We start from the raw sequence: 16,530 nt of genomic DNA on the forward strand, positions 1-16,530 counted from the left end.
AATCTGAAACTGTGATTGTGGTTATTTTTTTATTTTTTTATTTCTGAATTGCGGTTATTTTTTGCTTGAAGGAATATATATATATATATATATATATATATATATATATATATATATATATATATATATATATATATATATATATATTATAGTCAATATAGAAGCTTCTATTTCATGTGGTACTTGGTCTCATGCAACTCACTTCGAATTATTTATTTAATTCATTATTGAGATGGAATTTTGAGGTCTTTTTTTATAGCGATTTGTTGTCTTTATCTGCACAATTAATCTGCCTACCATTTGAGATATTGGACATGAATGGCAAGTTGTTTATTTAGGATAGTTTAAGATTTCTTCATATTGGATCATGAAGTTCTTTCAGTATGTTTTCATTGAAATTTTAAAAGCAGGTTCTTTTTATTATATATATTTTTAAACCACTCTAAAATTGATTTCGGGTTCTAGATCTATGAAATTTAATTTAGATCTGTTGTGATCCACACAAGTGGAGGGGAGAGCGGACCCCAAAAGACCGGCCTATAGGGTGGGGTAGCCCTAACCCTATGGTCATGGACGGTCAGGTACGCTTCACTCAACGACACTTCACTCAGACCCCAGTGTGCAGTCAGCCAGCCTGGTCAGAACCCTCCGTTGGTCAGCCCCTCACCCAGCCCTCACACAACACACACGGTGGGATCCACAACTCCACAGACCGGCCTAATAGGGAAGGTTGCCCCTTACTTATATGCACACAATGGGTCCATCTCATAACCGATGTGGGACTAAAGGGGTTAGTTCATTTGCAATCATTACATTACCTCACCAATAGACACTGACGCCCTCGTCAGTCCGGTTAATCTGGGCGTCTGACCAACAGTTAGGGGTGGCAAAAATTCGGGTCCGGACAAAACCGGGTCCGGACAACTACTAATATAAATAGAAAAACTTGTTTTCGGACCCGGCCAAGTTTTAAATCCGGACAAACTTGGCATGTCCAAACCCGGTTTATTTTAAAACCGGGTTGTCCGGATGTCCAAATTTGTCCGAATTCTATAAGTTATTTTTAAGTTCGCTCAAATATTAAATTATACAAAAATAATTTAATTCACATTAAATGCAAAAAAAAAAAAAAACATCAATAATCCAAAACTCAACTCAAATTATAGAAAAATCTAAGTCTTAATAGAAAAAACAATATATATTTAAAGTTTTTAGAAGAATGTGCTTAAAACAAATAGGCCTAAGGTTGTGGGCTTTTAAAATTTTAGGGGTTAAAAGGGCCCTGTTGTCCGAATTTCTATGTCCGGACCCGGCCTGGATTTAAATCTGGACAACCAAGCCATGTCCGGACCCGGCCCGCATTTGCAAACCTTATGTCCAAACCCTTTTTATTCCGGGCCGGACAAAACCGGGCCGGCGGGTCCGGACAGATTATTGCCACCCCTACCAACAGTACTTCACTCAGACCCCAGCGCGCAGCCAGCCAGCCTGGTCAGAACCCTCCCTGGTCAGAACCCTCTGTGGCCAGCGCACCCGACCAAACCTGACGAGTCATGCCCCACATCGACTCTCAACGAAAGCACCAATGTAATGCACACAAGTGGAGGGGAGAGCAGATCTCAAAAGACCGGCCTATAGGGTGGGGTAGCCCCAACCCTATGGTCATGGACGGGTCAGGTACGCTTCACTCAACGACACTTCACTCAGACCCCAGCGCGCAGCCAGCCAGTCTGGTCAGAACCCTCCGTTGGTCAGTCCCTCACCCAGCCCTCACACAACACACACGGTGGGATCCACAACTCCACAGACCGGCCTAGTAAGGAAGGTTGTTCCCCACTTATATGCACATAATGGGTCCATTTCATAGCCGATGTGGGACTAAAGGGGTTAGTTCATTTGTAATCATTACATCTGTTCAGATAAAATTGAGTTTGATGGACCCATCTGATTAAATTGAGGCAAATGAGAAGTGATAAAAGCCTGAGGCAGATGAGAAGTGATAAAAGCTCATTCTATGCATAGACCAAACAAGTTGCACAGCTGTTTGATAGCTTGAAGGGGTGTTTTTTTTTTAATTATTTTTTAATATTTTATGGGTGCATTTTTTTTAAAGGAGAAAGTTCAAAATATAAAATTGTCACAAGTCACACGTGAAGCCAAAATAAAGACTCGGAAAAAAGACGTTTCTTGGCATGGTTTCTTGGAGGAGCAAGGTTCCCATTTTCATTTATATTTCACTTTATCTACTTTAAATGACGATAAGTTGGTGGTTTAGCTGATAAAAAAGGAAGTTTTTTTAATGACATTATCATTCAATTTTGATCGGTCAAAATATCAAAATAGTTTTTCTATTTTGTGTTTTTCGTCCTTTTAGTTCCTCTAATATAAAATTCGTTTTTTTAGTTCTCGTATTTTCACATTTGTTTTTTTGGTCCTTTAATTGACAGATTTGTCTTTTTGGTCCTTCCAGTTGATGAATTAGAGGGACCAAAAAAGATGAAAATATGTAAATATAAAGATCAAAAGGGTGGATTTTACAACTAAAGGACGAAAATGTGCAAATACAAGGACCAAAAGAGTGGATTTTATATTAGAAGGATTAAAAAAGCGGAAAACGAATAATAGAGGGACCATTTTGATATTTAAACTATTTTGATTCTTTAAATTTAGGTCACATTAAAAAAATGATTTATTAGTGGGAATTAATTACTCAACATATTATAAAATTGAAGTCATAATTGGAAGGCTTTTTAATCTCTATACATTCTTTTTCATGAAACCAAGATGATTAATGTTACCTAAAACTAAAGATGTGTAGGTGTTTATTTAGTTTATTATATATTTATGCATGTTCCTTGATTTCTCTTTTAATAGGGGTGTTTGTCATCTATTTATAAAAAATAAATTAAAAAAATATATATGATAGGTAGAAGTATGACTTTAAGAATACATAGAGAGTTAAACCCTGTTTTATAGTTCACTTTCTCTATGACTATGATCGGTTTATACTTTTTTTTTTTAGTTCTTTAAAAATTAGTTTTACATCGATTTTTCTCTAACCAAATATTTTTAAAGAAAAAAAAGTATTAATGAGATCTATTGGTATCGAGCCTCTTACATAAGGTATTCATTCTGATGAAGAGTCAGGTTCAAATTCTAGTTAACTTAAGTGGAGAATATAAATATATAGAGCTTAGTTTTTTTATGTGTGCATATTTCTGACATATAATTTGTCTATTTTTATTTTTTAAAAATTATGGACTAATACTAATAGCATTAAATTTGGGATAAATATAATGTAAATATAAAAAAAATTCTCATTTTAAACGATTAATTAAACGACATGAAATTTCTAGAAAGAAGCCACATCCATCATTCATTTATTCATGGCATAATTAAGTTGAGAGACACAAGGACAGGTGGATATCTTCTAATCTTCCAAAAGTCATGGGAGAAAGCAATGTTTAAATCAATTGGGTCTCCCCACAAAAATCCTTTGCTTGCACTTCTTTCCATTAGTGAAAGTGATCAATAATTATCAAGGAAAATATTTCTTTGTATTTTTCCTCTTGAAAACCCTACCAAAAAAAATAAAAATAAAATAAAACTTAGGTTTATTGCAAATACCTTCTTGAAATTCTTTCTAGAACAAGGTGTAAAATCTCGGTATTACCCTAGAGCAATTTTTTGGAAAGAAAAGTAGATGATGTCTCTTCAATGGAAAAAAGCTGTGATTATCTGTCACTTTTAAGAATGCTATGTATGATGTAATGTTTTGTTATATCTTTTCCATTTTAGATTGATCATGTTTCCTGTAATAATTGAAACCTAGTTTCATTTGTCTACAATGGTACTTGAAGGTCATTAATGTAAATTACAGAGAGTAATTTATGGACAGGAAAAAGAAAAAAAAAAATCAATTTATTAATGTGAGAAAGCATACTGAAGGATTATTTTTATCCACAAATACAACATATTTCAAGGGGGATGTATGCAAAAAATTATATATATATATATATATATATATATATATATATATATATATATATATATTGGTACTGAAATCCAAATCCCTATCAAAGTCTTTTGTTTTTTATTTTTTATTTTTTATTTTTTATTCATGTCATTCCTATCTTGACAAACCTCCATACTTTATAAAATATGTGGACGTGATGTAACATTTATTTAATGTTAGGGTTTGGGTGGTGCCCATGAATTCTTATAAGGAGAAAATAAAGGTCAGTCATAAGGAGTTTCTAGAAAGTGGTGTCACAAGATTATCTTGCTTGATTTTTATACAAATCTTGACATTAATTTTTTAATATCTTATTGGCTCCAAACTCAATGACTATAAAGACATTTCAAATAAATCTCATTAGATATTAAAAAAAAATCTCAATTCTCTGTCAATAATTAACCACAAACAAACAAAATGATGATTAGATCCAAAAATGAGGAGTATTGGTGCCAAAAAAATATTAATTTCAAGTGTATCTTTCATAAATTTTATAATAATAAGATAATGCTTGTGTGCCTAAGAATTAGACATGTCACTGTGAGAATTGTGTTTCCAACTACTAGTTGACAAATTAGATCAGTCATGAATCTTGATGTAGACTTCATGTAAGAAAAGACAAAATATGATTTTATTAAAAAAAAATTGATAGAATTTTAATTGATGAATTATACAATTTTTACTCTTTTCTTATATAAGTTATGGCGTATTAACGAATTTAAATAATGTAAAAGACAAAACATTATTGTTTGAAAAATAAAAAGCAAATTTGAAATTTTCAATCAAAAAATTACACCTAAGTTATTGAGTATCAAAGAACTTCGATCAACAAAAAGTGAAAACTAACTTAAAAGGCCAGTTAGAGTTTTTCAAGAAGCATATTTTTTTTCTAAGCATTTTTAATTAGATAAATATTAACTAATAATTTTTCTTTATAAAAGATTATCAAGCATTAAAGAGTTTCAATTGAAAAAACTGTAAGCTAGTCCAGCGATAATGAAATTGAAAGAATTGTGAGCTAGTCCAGTGATAACGACGGTGCAGTGCGATTGAGAGGTCTCAAATTTGAGCCTCTTAACTCGAGTTGTACTAGATCTTTTGTGGGACTTCTTTGTAAAGAATACCTCTCGTCCGGTTTTTTAGGGTTGCATGATAGGAGATTTATCCCTATGAAATCATTCAAGCCATCGTAATTGGTGCACCTCTATATTTGTTACCTGTTCTTTGATTTGGTGTTTGTCACATTTATTAAAAAAACAAAAAAAACAAAGCAAAACTAGACACTTATATATTATGGTTGGAGCCTTGGAGGCAGTCCTTGAAAGAAAAAATTCCAAGATTTCACTAAATTCTAAGACTTTCCAAGAATACAAAAACAATCACTAACAAGCCTCTTTCCACAATAAATTGACAATATTAGTTCTGAACTATATACTTCTCATTGAATCATTCAGCAGAGCCTTTAATAAATACAGAGTCACAAACATATATTTCTTATCAATTTGCTGTCCATTAACTAAATTAATACAATAAATTGATTGATTTCGACATTTCTACTCGTTTTCATAACCAAAACCTTGTCTTTAATCCACTTGTCTTCCGTGTGATTTCTAAAGTCTTTGCTGCAGCGTAATACAAAAGATTTTTCTGATCCAATTGGTAGGGACCAAATATGTGAATTAGTGAATGAAACTGATAACATTCAACACATCATCCATTTCGATTGTGTAACCAATGTTGCAGCTCTATTCTTTTTCCATTATCATGAAACATTCAGACACTGCACCAAAACAATAAGTGATGAATGAATGAGCATATGTTATAGTAACATACATAAAGCATAGAAATGCAGGTTATGTAGTACCTGTCTGTGTTGCTTTTTCACACTTCAGTATATCTTTTTCACAAAGCTCTGGAATTCACAGTTTATCGACATTGGATACACTTGATATTCCATTGGGTTGCAAACAAGCCCACAATTTTGATGGTTTCCTCGAAAAAATTGTAATTTGATGTTTCTGCCTAATTTTAACAGATACAAATGTAGCTTCAGAGCAGAAATAAATTACTGATGAGCACCGAAGAACCACGGAATCACAATGTTCGGCTTTCTCTTGACTGTCGTGAAAGCATAGATGATATTGCATAAGCTTCATCCTTCGATGATTATTTGGCGTGCTCAAGTGGTCACTTGGCGTGCTCAAGTGGTCACGGAATTTTCAGTATCATATAGGATTTCGTATTCCTCAATCAGGAATTTTTCTTTGCGACACCACAGAAGGCTTCTTGGACACTATGAAGGTTCCATTGCTGGACCTGAACAAACATTGAACTCAACTGGATTCAAAGGGTTTGATTCATTAATCCATCTTTCCGCTCTTTCGCCTAATCTTGCATAGGAATGTTCTCGGCAGCAATCAAAGATTCTCATCCACATTGGGGTGGTTGGCTCAAATGGCATTCGCTCGATAAAGTCCTCAAGTTCTACCATGAAACCGTGTTTGCCGAGTAGTTCGATCATACACTCATAATGCTCCACTCGAGGAATGATACCAAACTCATCACTCATCAGGTTGAAATATCGATGACCCAAATCAACATATCCCTCAGTTATACAAGCCAGCAGAATGGCAATGAAGGTGACATTATCTGCCTTAGTTCCATCCTTCAGCATCATTTCGAATAGCTCGAGACCAAATTCGCCTCTCCCATTGTAAGCACACCCCATGATCATTGAGTTCCATAAGATTATATCCTTTGAGGTCGCCTGCTCAAACACGTTGATAGCGTACTCTATGGATCGACATTTGCAGTACATGTCAACCAATGCACCTTGGATTATGACATCCATGTTAAAATCATTTCTGATCATGTGAGCATGAATCTGTTTCCCGTGTCTGAGCACGAAAATGTTTGCACAAGCAGCCAGAGCTGTGCTGCATGTGAACTCATTCGGGGTGGTTTCCCACTGCATTTCACCAAAAGCATTCAAAGCTTCCTCACTCCGGCCGTGACGAGTATAGCCTGATATCAAAGCATTCCATGAAATTTTATCCCGGTTAGAAGCCATGCTAAGAAACCAAAGCTCGGCACTTCTCAAGTTCCCACACTTGCCATACATGTCCACAAGCGCATTGCCGATAAAAATATTAGAGCAGAAACCATGCCTAAACACGAACCCATGTACCTGCTTCCCTAATTCAAGATCGGAAACACCAGCACATACATTCAAAATCAATTTCAATGATACATTATCCATCTCCTCCGACTCCTTAGCCATCAAGAATATGAAATCCAATGCTTTGCCCCAACACAAACAACGGACATAGCCGGCAAGCATCGCATTCCACGAAACCACATTCCTCTCTGGCATACTATCAAACAACTTCTCAGCCTCAGCAAACCTTCCACACAATGCATAACCCGAAATAATCGAAGTCCAGGACACAACATCTCTTGAAGTAGAATCATCGAAGAGCTTCCTCGCATCCTCCAAAAGCCCATTTTTCGCATACATTTCCATGAGTGAGTTCTCAACAACATGATCCCCATCAAAACCAAGCTTCACAGCAATGCCATGTATCTGACAACCCTCTTTGAGAGCCGAAACATCAGAACAAGCAACAAGCGCATTCGAAACAGTGAAATTCAATGGCCTAACACCATCTACAATCATAGTAAAAAACAAGATCACCGCTTCTTCACCCTCATTCATCTCTAAATACCTTCTCACAATCACATTCCAAGACACTGCATTCCGTTCACGCATTTCATCAAACACTTTGCGCGCATCACTCATAATACCACATTTGCCATAAACATCGACAACCGAGGTGCTCAAGATCACATTTTTAGCAAACCCGTACTTGAGAACAAGGCAATGTATCTGCCGCGCGAGAAGGAGCGCGAGGAGATCGGCGCAGGAGCCGAGCGCACAGGCGAAGCTCACGTCATTGGGCCGGGAGGAGCCAGACTTATTCATCCGCGAGAACAAGAGAATTGCATCGTGGGAGTGTCCGGCAGAGGCGTAGGCGGAGATGATGGCATTCCAAGTGCCGCCATTTCGCCTGGGCATTTCGTCGAACAACTCACGAGCATCGCGGAGGCTGCCACAAGCCGCGTAAGTCTCGATGGTGCGGTTGAGAAGGAAGGTGGGAGGGTGGCGGGGATGGTGGGTGGAGATGATGTGGGACTCGAGGTGGCGAGCGTCGACGAGGGAGCGGGTGGAGGCGGAGATGCGGAGGAGGCGGGAGTAGAGAGGGATAGAGAGAGGGGTGGGTATGGAGAAGAGGGCGGAGAAGGCTGCGGCGAAGTTGTTGGAATTGATGTGGTGGAGAATGAGGGAGGGAGAGGGAGGGGGTTGGGAGGGTTTCTTTGGACGGGAGGCATTTTGGAGAAGGCGATTGAGGACGGAGGCGGCGCTGCTTGCCATTAGAGGAGAGCTTGGAGCAACTCGGAAGCTCGAACTCGGAGGACGAGTTCTTGCCGTACGAACCGTGTCTCCATCCAACTCAACTCAACTCAACTCAACTCGCTCTATGATATGTTTTGCAAAAGCATATATATATATATATTGGTCGAAAGTTCACTCTAGTCCCTAAAACTAGAGCTTGTTCAATTTAGTCCGTTGAATTAACAAAGAAAATGAGTTTGGTTGTATATAGGTGAAAGTTTATTTTAGGACATGAACCTAAACCTTGTTTAATTTGGTCCTTGAACTATGTATATTATGAGCCTACGTTTGTAGATTAAAAATCTACGAACACTCCTTACACCATTGGATGCTCATCTCACAGCTTTGCTCTTTGAATTCTCCCTATTTTTTTTTTTATAGCAACTAATCACTCATGTTCTTTCCTTAACTTTTTTGTATTTGCAAAGGTTTTATGAACATTCATCCACAGATGACATATTACTATATATATAATACAGTGAAAGCTCACTCTCTCCTAGCCCACCTTTTAACAAGCCTTCTTTTTTGTGGTTGGCTGGATCAAGCGATCCTTTGATTCCCACGGCTATTTACATATAATCCTTCCAAACTTATATATATATATATATATATTGATAAATAGAGCGATAAAGCGCTCCTCATTAAAAAGACATACATATGCACGAGTAAGTATCTCAAACATACATGTGCTTTATCTCACTTTATATGAATTTTAGGTTCAATATCGGGTCCTCTCTAAAATAAATATTCTACTAAAAAAAAAATCATGTATTAATTAACCAAGATACATTTGGCTATATTATATAGTTATATATTAATATATAATATATTTGCATATATATATATATACACACATGTGAATGTTGGTTTTGGTCCTTCTACATAAAACCAGTTTGATTTGATTGTTGTACTAGGAAGATGAGAGTATAATTGGTTCATAAATTTAAATTAAAAAAAAAACACTTTTAGGCTGTGTTTGATTGGCAATATAGAAAATGGTGGAAACGAATTTTCTTTTATGGAATATTTTTTCATGGAAAAATTTTTCGTGGAAAATGAAGAAATAGTTGTTTGATTGCCATTATTTTCTATCTAAAAAATCAAAAAAATTCTATGAAAAATTCTTATTTTGTTGTTTGATTACTCTTATTTTTCATGGAAAAAACCTCATTTATTGTTTGATTGCATCAATTTTCCTAGAAAAAAGTTATATTTTCCATAAAAAATATATTTTTGGCTACCTAAAATGCTATTTAATCTCAATTAAGATTTTGCAATATACACAAGAATTCAATCTCAAAATTGATTCAAATTTTTACCGCGTGTATCACTATCAATTCATTACTACATTACATTTTTTTAAATTATTAAATTGTTAAAAGAATATTTAAAAAAAATTGATAATTATTTTTATACCATTTGTTAAAACATTTTTAATTATTTTTTGAAAATATAAACATATTTAAGATGTAGTATATATATACTAATTTGAGCCAGATTTTAATACTTAAAAAAAAAATAATTTTATTTTTGTTTCGAATAAGAGTAAAAGAGAAAAAAGAGAGGATAAGTCATAACCTCGAAATCATAGAGTAAAAAAAATATTAAAAAAAGTGATAATATTCGGATATTCAAATTTTTTTAAAAAAATTTAAGAAAAATAAAACAAAAAGATAATTTAAAAAATATATTCTAAGAAAAATATATAATCTCTCATTATTTTTTTAAAATAAAAAAAAATGTATCCTTATGCAAAGATGGTTAGGATTAAAAAGAGACATCGGAATTTTATTTTTTTAAATAAATCTGTTAATAAAAAAAATTATTAAACTTACTTTTATCATTCATAATTGTCCAGGATGTGATCTCATATTTTGAAACCATTGTATGAATATGTACACATATGGGTTTTTAAGTCTCCGATAACTATTTATAATTCACATGAAAGAAAATTAAATTCAATGAGTCAACCATTGGAAACACCAATGGTATGACACCAAAGTATAAGGGGAGGTCATGTATTCAAATCCCTCCCCCGACAGTACTGTTCACACACTGTTCACTTGGGATTTTTATACTATTCTCATACTATATATACACTGTACATGCGGGTTCCAGTACTGTTTATATTCATATAAAAAGGACGTTTGTCGTCTATTATTCATAAATTCAATGACTATTAGTAGTTATTCCATAAGAAATAAAGCTCCAAGGGATATAAAATTTGTTGCTTCACTATAGCATTGAAATTGTAGAGTCAAGAAATACGAATATTTTGAAAATTCCTTGACTAGTGGGAGTGATGAACTTCAAAGCTTAGTTTTTAAGGAAGATCTTGTTGTTTATATGACTCCTAACTTAGAGAAAAAAAATTTGATTGTAATAGATAACATCCATTATGTTAGGATGAATATAGAATAACAAGTTATTAAAGATCTACGTCATTAGTTTACTTATATTATAGACATTAAGATCTATAAAGATAGATTGAGGCATTATAGTTTTGTCACAAAAAACCTATATCAATATAGTCTCTAAGAAATTTCAAATGAAAAGTTGTGCACATATGGTATAATGTTACAAGAAATCTATATCAATAAAGTGATGATATGTTTTGAAGAGAATAATTAAAAACATTTCTTATGCTTATGTCTTTAAAGACCTTGTGTATGCATATTTTACTCAAGATCTTGTATTATATTTGTTATTGATGAAATGCTATGAAGATATCACAGTAATCTTTTGATTTCAAGAAAATCACAAAAAAAAAAAGGTGATAAGTTACTTGTAAAGAACTACATGATTATGCTTTAGTAACATAGATGTTATTGGTTACTCAAACTAAGATTCTGTTGGTTTTATTGATCTTCTTAAAATCAACATTTTTTGTTAACTGTTATAGTTGCCAACAAAGCCATCTTTTGAATAAATGCATTAGTTTACTTGCTACTTCTCTTGATACCAAGTTTGTTAAAATAGTGTTGTACTGTATATGATTAAAGACTAAAGAGTTTCATATTTAGATTGATGTTTAGATTTTTTTTTTTTTTTTCTAAACCATTGATGTTGTATTGTATCAATTCATATTTTCTTTTTTGTTCCTAGCTAATGAAATAATCATTCAACACATTAGCACTGTATTGATGATCACTAATCCTTTAAACAAAATAAATGCATTTAAAGCTATTTAAGAATTATATGTAGAATACATATGGCTTTTTTTTTTTAGACTTTTATTTAATTGATACACCATATATGAAACAAAACATTTATATGTTTGCTATGTCTTCTCATTTATTTTTCAAGAATGACAATTGTTAAGATTTATACATATTTATCCATGCATTGAATTTAAAAAGCAATTTATTCATTATAATAAAATACTATATAAGAGTTCGGCATTGATGAGAAAGAGTTGTAATATGGTACACTTATAATGATGAATTACCGACACGATTCACAAAATGCATCTTTTTAATATAAACATAAACATAAACATAAAGATTTATGCATTAATGTCAACCTACCAGAGAGGGAATAGATGCTGATGCCAATGCCTCTACAACAAACAAGTTCCGTACGCTAGCCAGTGAATCATCAAAACCATAAATTCTTTGCTAAGTCAGATGAAACAACAAGCCTATTCTAAACAAGCCTCAAATTAAGAACACTTCAGGATGCATGTCATGTTGCCTTACAAGTTCAAAGCCAGATCATTAGAAGTAAATTCACAGGTGGCGGTCAATGCATCGCCAATGACAGCTGGAGAAGTGGATGGAGACGTGGACGGCCAGGATAAATTACAAGAAAACAATCCAACGGTGCTAGGAGTATGGAACGGGAAACGGAGGCAGAGGAGAGCAAATACTGCGTCTTGAGGAATATTTTTTTGGGGATAAAAGGGAGCTGGAGAAAGCGAGAGGAGGAGATATCGGAGAAGAAGATTGAAGGCCGTTCTCGGAGGAGATCGGAGAGGAATTCGGTGGAGGTTCTCTCTTTGGGTTTGTTTACCTTACGGTTTGTTGATTGTTCTTGTTTGGAGTTGATGTTGTTTGATGTTTTTCTTTAGAGCTGTTAATCGGTCTATGTGTTGATTGTTGATAAATGGAAATCCTAGATCCGAGTATATTCTCTTGAATTGCTTGAATGTATTTCGAGATTAGGATCTTTGGATTTCGAGTAATATTGAGATAAACTACGGTGAAATAGCTCGATTTAGGGGCTTGATTTCTCTGTGAATGTTATGAATTTACTTGGGAATTTGAATTTGGAGCTAGATCTCATTGATCTAAGCAGGGATCATTACATTTTGGTGCTTTCGTTCTTGAACTCTAAGCATGGCTGAACATACTCAGTATCAAAGATCTAAGCGCTAAATTGGAAAGCAGATCATGGTCTGTTTTAGATCGAGAAAAGAAGAAAAGGATAGGGCTAAGGATGAGCGTATGTCTATGATTGAACAATCTCTTGCCTCGATTGCTAAGTGTATGGAATCTTTACAATCGCATCGATCATGGGCTCTTCTTCACACTGATTACAATCATGAGATCATTACGGATCCATGATTGAGGTGAAATCACAAGCAAATTCTCATTGGAGATCGGCTAAAATGGACTTATCTCGGTTTGATGGTAGCAATGCTCTTCAGTGGATATTCCAGGCAGAGCAATTTTTTAACTATTATGATATTTCAGATGCTTATAGATTGAAAGTGGCAGCCATACACTTCGATGGTCCTGTCGTTCCATGGTTTCAAATGTTGCAAAAATCAGGAGCTGTATCTTCTTGGTATGCTTTGGCAAAAGCAATTGAATCTACTTATGGTCCATCTGTTTTTGAAAGCCCACGATATGCATTATTCAAATTCTTTGCAGGAGAATTCGATGGCGACTATTATCATACATTCACAAGCTTGGCTAACGAGTAGAAGGATTATCTAATGAGGCATTATTGGATTGCTTTATTAGTGGGTTGAAAAAGGAATTACAACGGGAAGTTATTCCTTGGCAACCTGATTCAATTACAAAGGCAGTCACTCTAGCCAAATTGTTTGAAGATAAATATGGTTTTGTTGAGAGGCCAGTTAGATCTAAATCTACTTACAATCCTGATATTTTTGTGGCTTTTCGAAAACAACCATTGGCATTGCCAGCGCCCCCAGGAAATTCTGTGAAAGTGCCAGCATTACCAGGACCATCTAATACTGCTCCACACTTCAAGAAAATGTCATATGCTGAGTTACAGGAGAGACGAGCAAAGGGGTTATGTTACAATTGTGATGAGAAGTTCTCTCCTCAGCACAAATGTCATAATCGAAGACTGTTGCTTTTACAATGGGATGAGGAATTGGAGGGTATGAATGAGGTTTCTGATGAGATTTTATCATAATCAACCCAACAGTTGCAGCAGGAGTTTCAATCTCTTTCCTTACATGCTATGGATAGTACCCTGATTTCGGGTACTTTAAGATTTACTGGGTATATAAATGGGCATGCGGTGCAAGTGTTACTTGATGGTGGCAGTGATGATAATTTCTTGCAACCGAGAGTTGCTAATTTTTTACAGTTGCCTATTCTTCCAATTCCATCCTTTAAGGTGTTAGTGGGGAATGGTAATGCATTGCAAGTAGAGGGATTAATTATTGGCTTACAAGTGATCATTCAAAAGACTGTGCTTAATGTTGATGTGTATTTGTTACCTGTGATGGGAGCAGACTTGATCCTGGGTACTTCATGGTTAGCAACACTGGGTCCACACATAACAGATTATAACAAATTGTTCATTCAGTTTGTTTTATAGGATCAGTTAATCACTTTGCAAGGTAACCGCAGTCTAAAACCACAGATGACATCAATTCATCACTTGCACAGGTTATATTCTACAAAGGCCATTGATTCTTGTTATACTTTGTCAATATCTGATGTGGATCAGCAGAACCATCCAGGTACAAATTTATCAATTCCACAGAACAGCCAGAATTTCCCTCAATTACATTTTTCGAATGAACTGGCTGAAGATTTGCAGCGAGTGCTATTCAAGTATCATACGGTGTTTGATGTACCTATGGGTTTACCGCCTTCAAGGAAGTGTGATCATGCTATTCCTTTAATTCCTGATGCTATACCAGTGAGAATTAGACCATACAGATATCCTCATTCTCAAAAAAATGAAATTGAGCAGATGGTGAAAGATATGCTTCATGAGGGGATTATTGAACCAAGTACAAGCCCTTTTTCATCACCGGTGTTATTAGTCAAGAAAAAAGATGGGTCTTGGCGCTTTTGCACCGACTACAGAGCTCTTAATGCTATCACTGTTAAGGATGCTTCTCCAATTCCAACGGTAGATGAGCTGCTGGATGAGTTATATGGAGCTAAGTACTTTTCTAAATTGGATTTGAGGTCAGGGTACCATCAAATTTTGTTGAAACCGGATGATAGATTTAAAAACTGCCTTTAGAACACACAGTGGACACTATCAATGGTTGGTGATGCCATTTGGTCTTTCTAATGCCCCGACTACTTTTCAAACCTTGATGAATCAAATTTTTCAATTTGCATTCAGAAAATATGTCCTAGTGTTTTTTGACGACATTCTTGTTTACAGTAGATCTTGGGAAGATCATTTGAAACATTTAGAGGTGGTTCTTCAGACTTTACAGGATCATCAGTTATTTGCAAAACTATCAAAGTGTAGTTTTGGTTTGCAGCAGGTCGATTATCTGGGTCACATTGTGTCTGTTCAAGGGGTGGCTATGGACAACTCTAAGGTTCAAGCTATATTGAATTGGCACTGTTCACGGGAATTTAAAACAATTGAGGGGTTTCTTGGTTTGAGTGGATATTATAGGCGGTTTATTCAACACTATGCTACTTTAGCAAAGCCATTGGTCGACTTCTCGAAGAAGGACAACTTTCATCGGGATTCTGCTGCGATGAAGCCTTTACGAAATTAAAAGCAGTCGTGACAAGCTGCTCCCGTGTTAATACTTCCCGATTTTTTTCACAACCTTTTACATTGAGGCCGATGCTTCGAGTGCAGTATAGGGAGCTATCTTTGAGTCAAAACAGACATCCCATTGCCTATTTTTCCAAGAAGATGTCAGCTAGAATGCAGTCTCAATCTACCTACATTAGGGAGTTATATGCTCTGACAGAAGCTGTTGCCAAATTTAGACATTATCTAATTGGTCACAGATTTATTATCAAGACGGATCAACAGGCTTTAAAACATTTATGCACTCAGGTTATACAGACACCTGAACAACAATGGTGGTTGCCAAAACTACTGGGTTTTGACTTCTCAATTGAGTACAAGCCTGGTTGTGAAAATGTGGTAGCTGATGGTTTATCAAGGTGTTTTCAAATGGCATTTTCTACTTCACATAACGGTGTCTTACAATTGATTCGGACAGCACAGGCTCAAGACACACATTTTCAACAGATCATTCAGGAAATTGTTCAGGGAACTCAAACTTCTAGTGATTATTCTTGGAAACAGAATATTTTGTTTTGGCATGACAAAATTGCTGTTCCTCCTAATTTTCAGTTACAACAAATTCTCCTGACTGAATTCCATTCTTCATTATTGGGAGGTCATGCAGGTCAGTTGAGGACATTTGTTAGATTGGCTCGCCAGTTTTACTGGCCTGGAATGAGAAAGGCAGTAAAGGAATTTGTAAAAGCTTGTGAAATATGTCAGAAAGCTAAGCATAGTAACACTCATCCTGCAGGATTGTTACAGCCCCTCCCTATTCCTCAACAGATATGGGAGGATATAGCTATGGATTTTATTTGTGGGTTGCCTTTTGCAAGAGGTTATTCAGTGATATTTGTAGTGGTGGACAGGTTTTCAAAGTATGGACATTTTATTCCTCTTAAGGAGGATTGTACAAGTCAATCGGTTGCTCAGGTTTTTATTGCAAACATTGTCAGGTTACATGGAGTTCCTAAATCCATTGTAAGTGATCGAGATAAGGCTTTCACAAGTAAGTTTTGGCAAGCACTTTTTCATCAAATGGGTACAACTTTGGCCATGTCTTCTTCTTATCATCCGGAAGCGA

At 35.3% G+C, this 16,530-nt stretch overlaps 1 protein-coding gene across 1 annotated transcript; it reads right to left on the reverse strand.

Moving 5' to 3' along the window:
• Positions 1-5,443: 5,443 nt before the first annotated feature.
• LOC120269977 (pentatricopeptide repeat-containing protein At3g26540) lies at positions 5,444-8,537 on the reverse strand. Its single transcript, XM_039276972.1, has 2 exons — positions 5,880-8,537; positions 5,444-5,795 (listed from the first exon to the last, which is right to left on the reverse strand). The coding sequence occupies exon 1, from the start codon at positions 8,445-8,447 to the stop codon at positions 6,309-6,311; it is 2,139 nt and encodes a 712-aa protein (XP_039132906.1). The 5' UTR covers positions 8,448-8,537; the 3' UTR covers positions 5,444-5,795; positions 5,880-6,308.
• Between the last annotated feature and the right edge of the window lie 7,993 nt (positions 8,538-16,530).

This window comes from Dioscorea cayenensis, chromosome 10, assembly GCF_009730915.1.
Source record: "Dioscorea cayenensis subsp. rotundata cultivar TDr96_F1 chromosome 10, TDr96_F1_v2_PseudoChromosome.rev07_lg8_w22 25.fasta, whole genome shotgun sequence".
In the NCBI taxonomy this organism is placed as follows: Eukaryota; Viridiplantae; Streptophyta; class Magnoliopsida; order Dioscoreales; family Dioscoreaceae; genus Dioscorea; species Dioscorea cayenensis.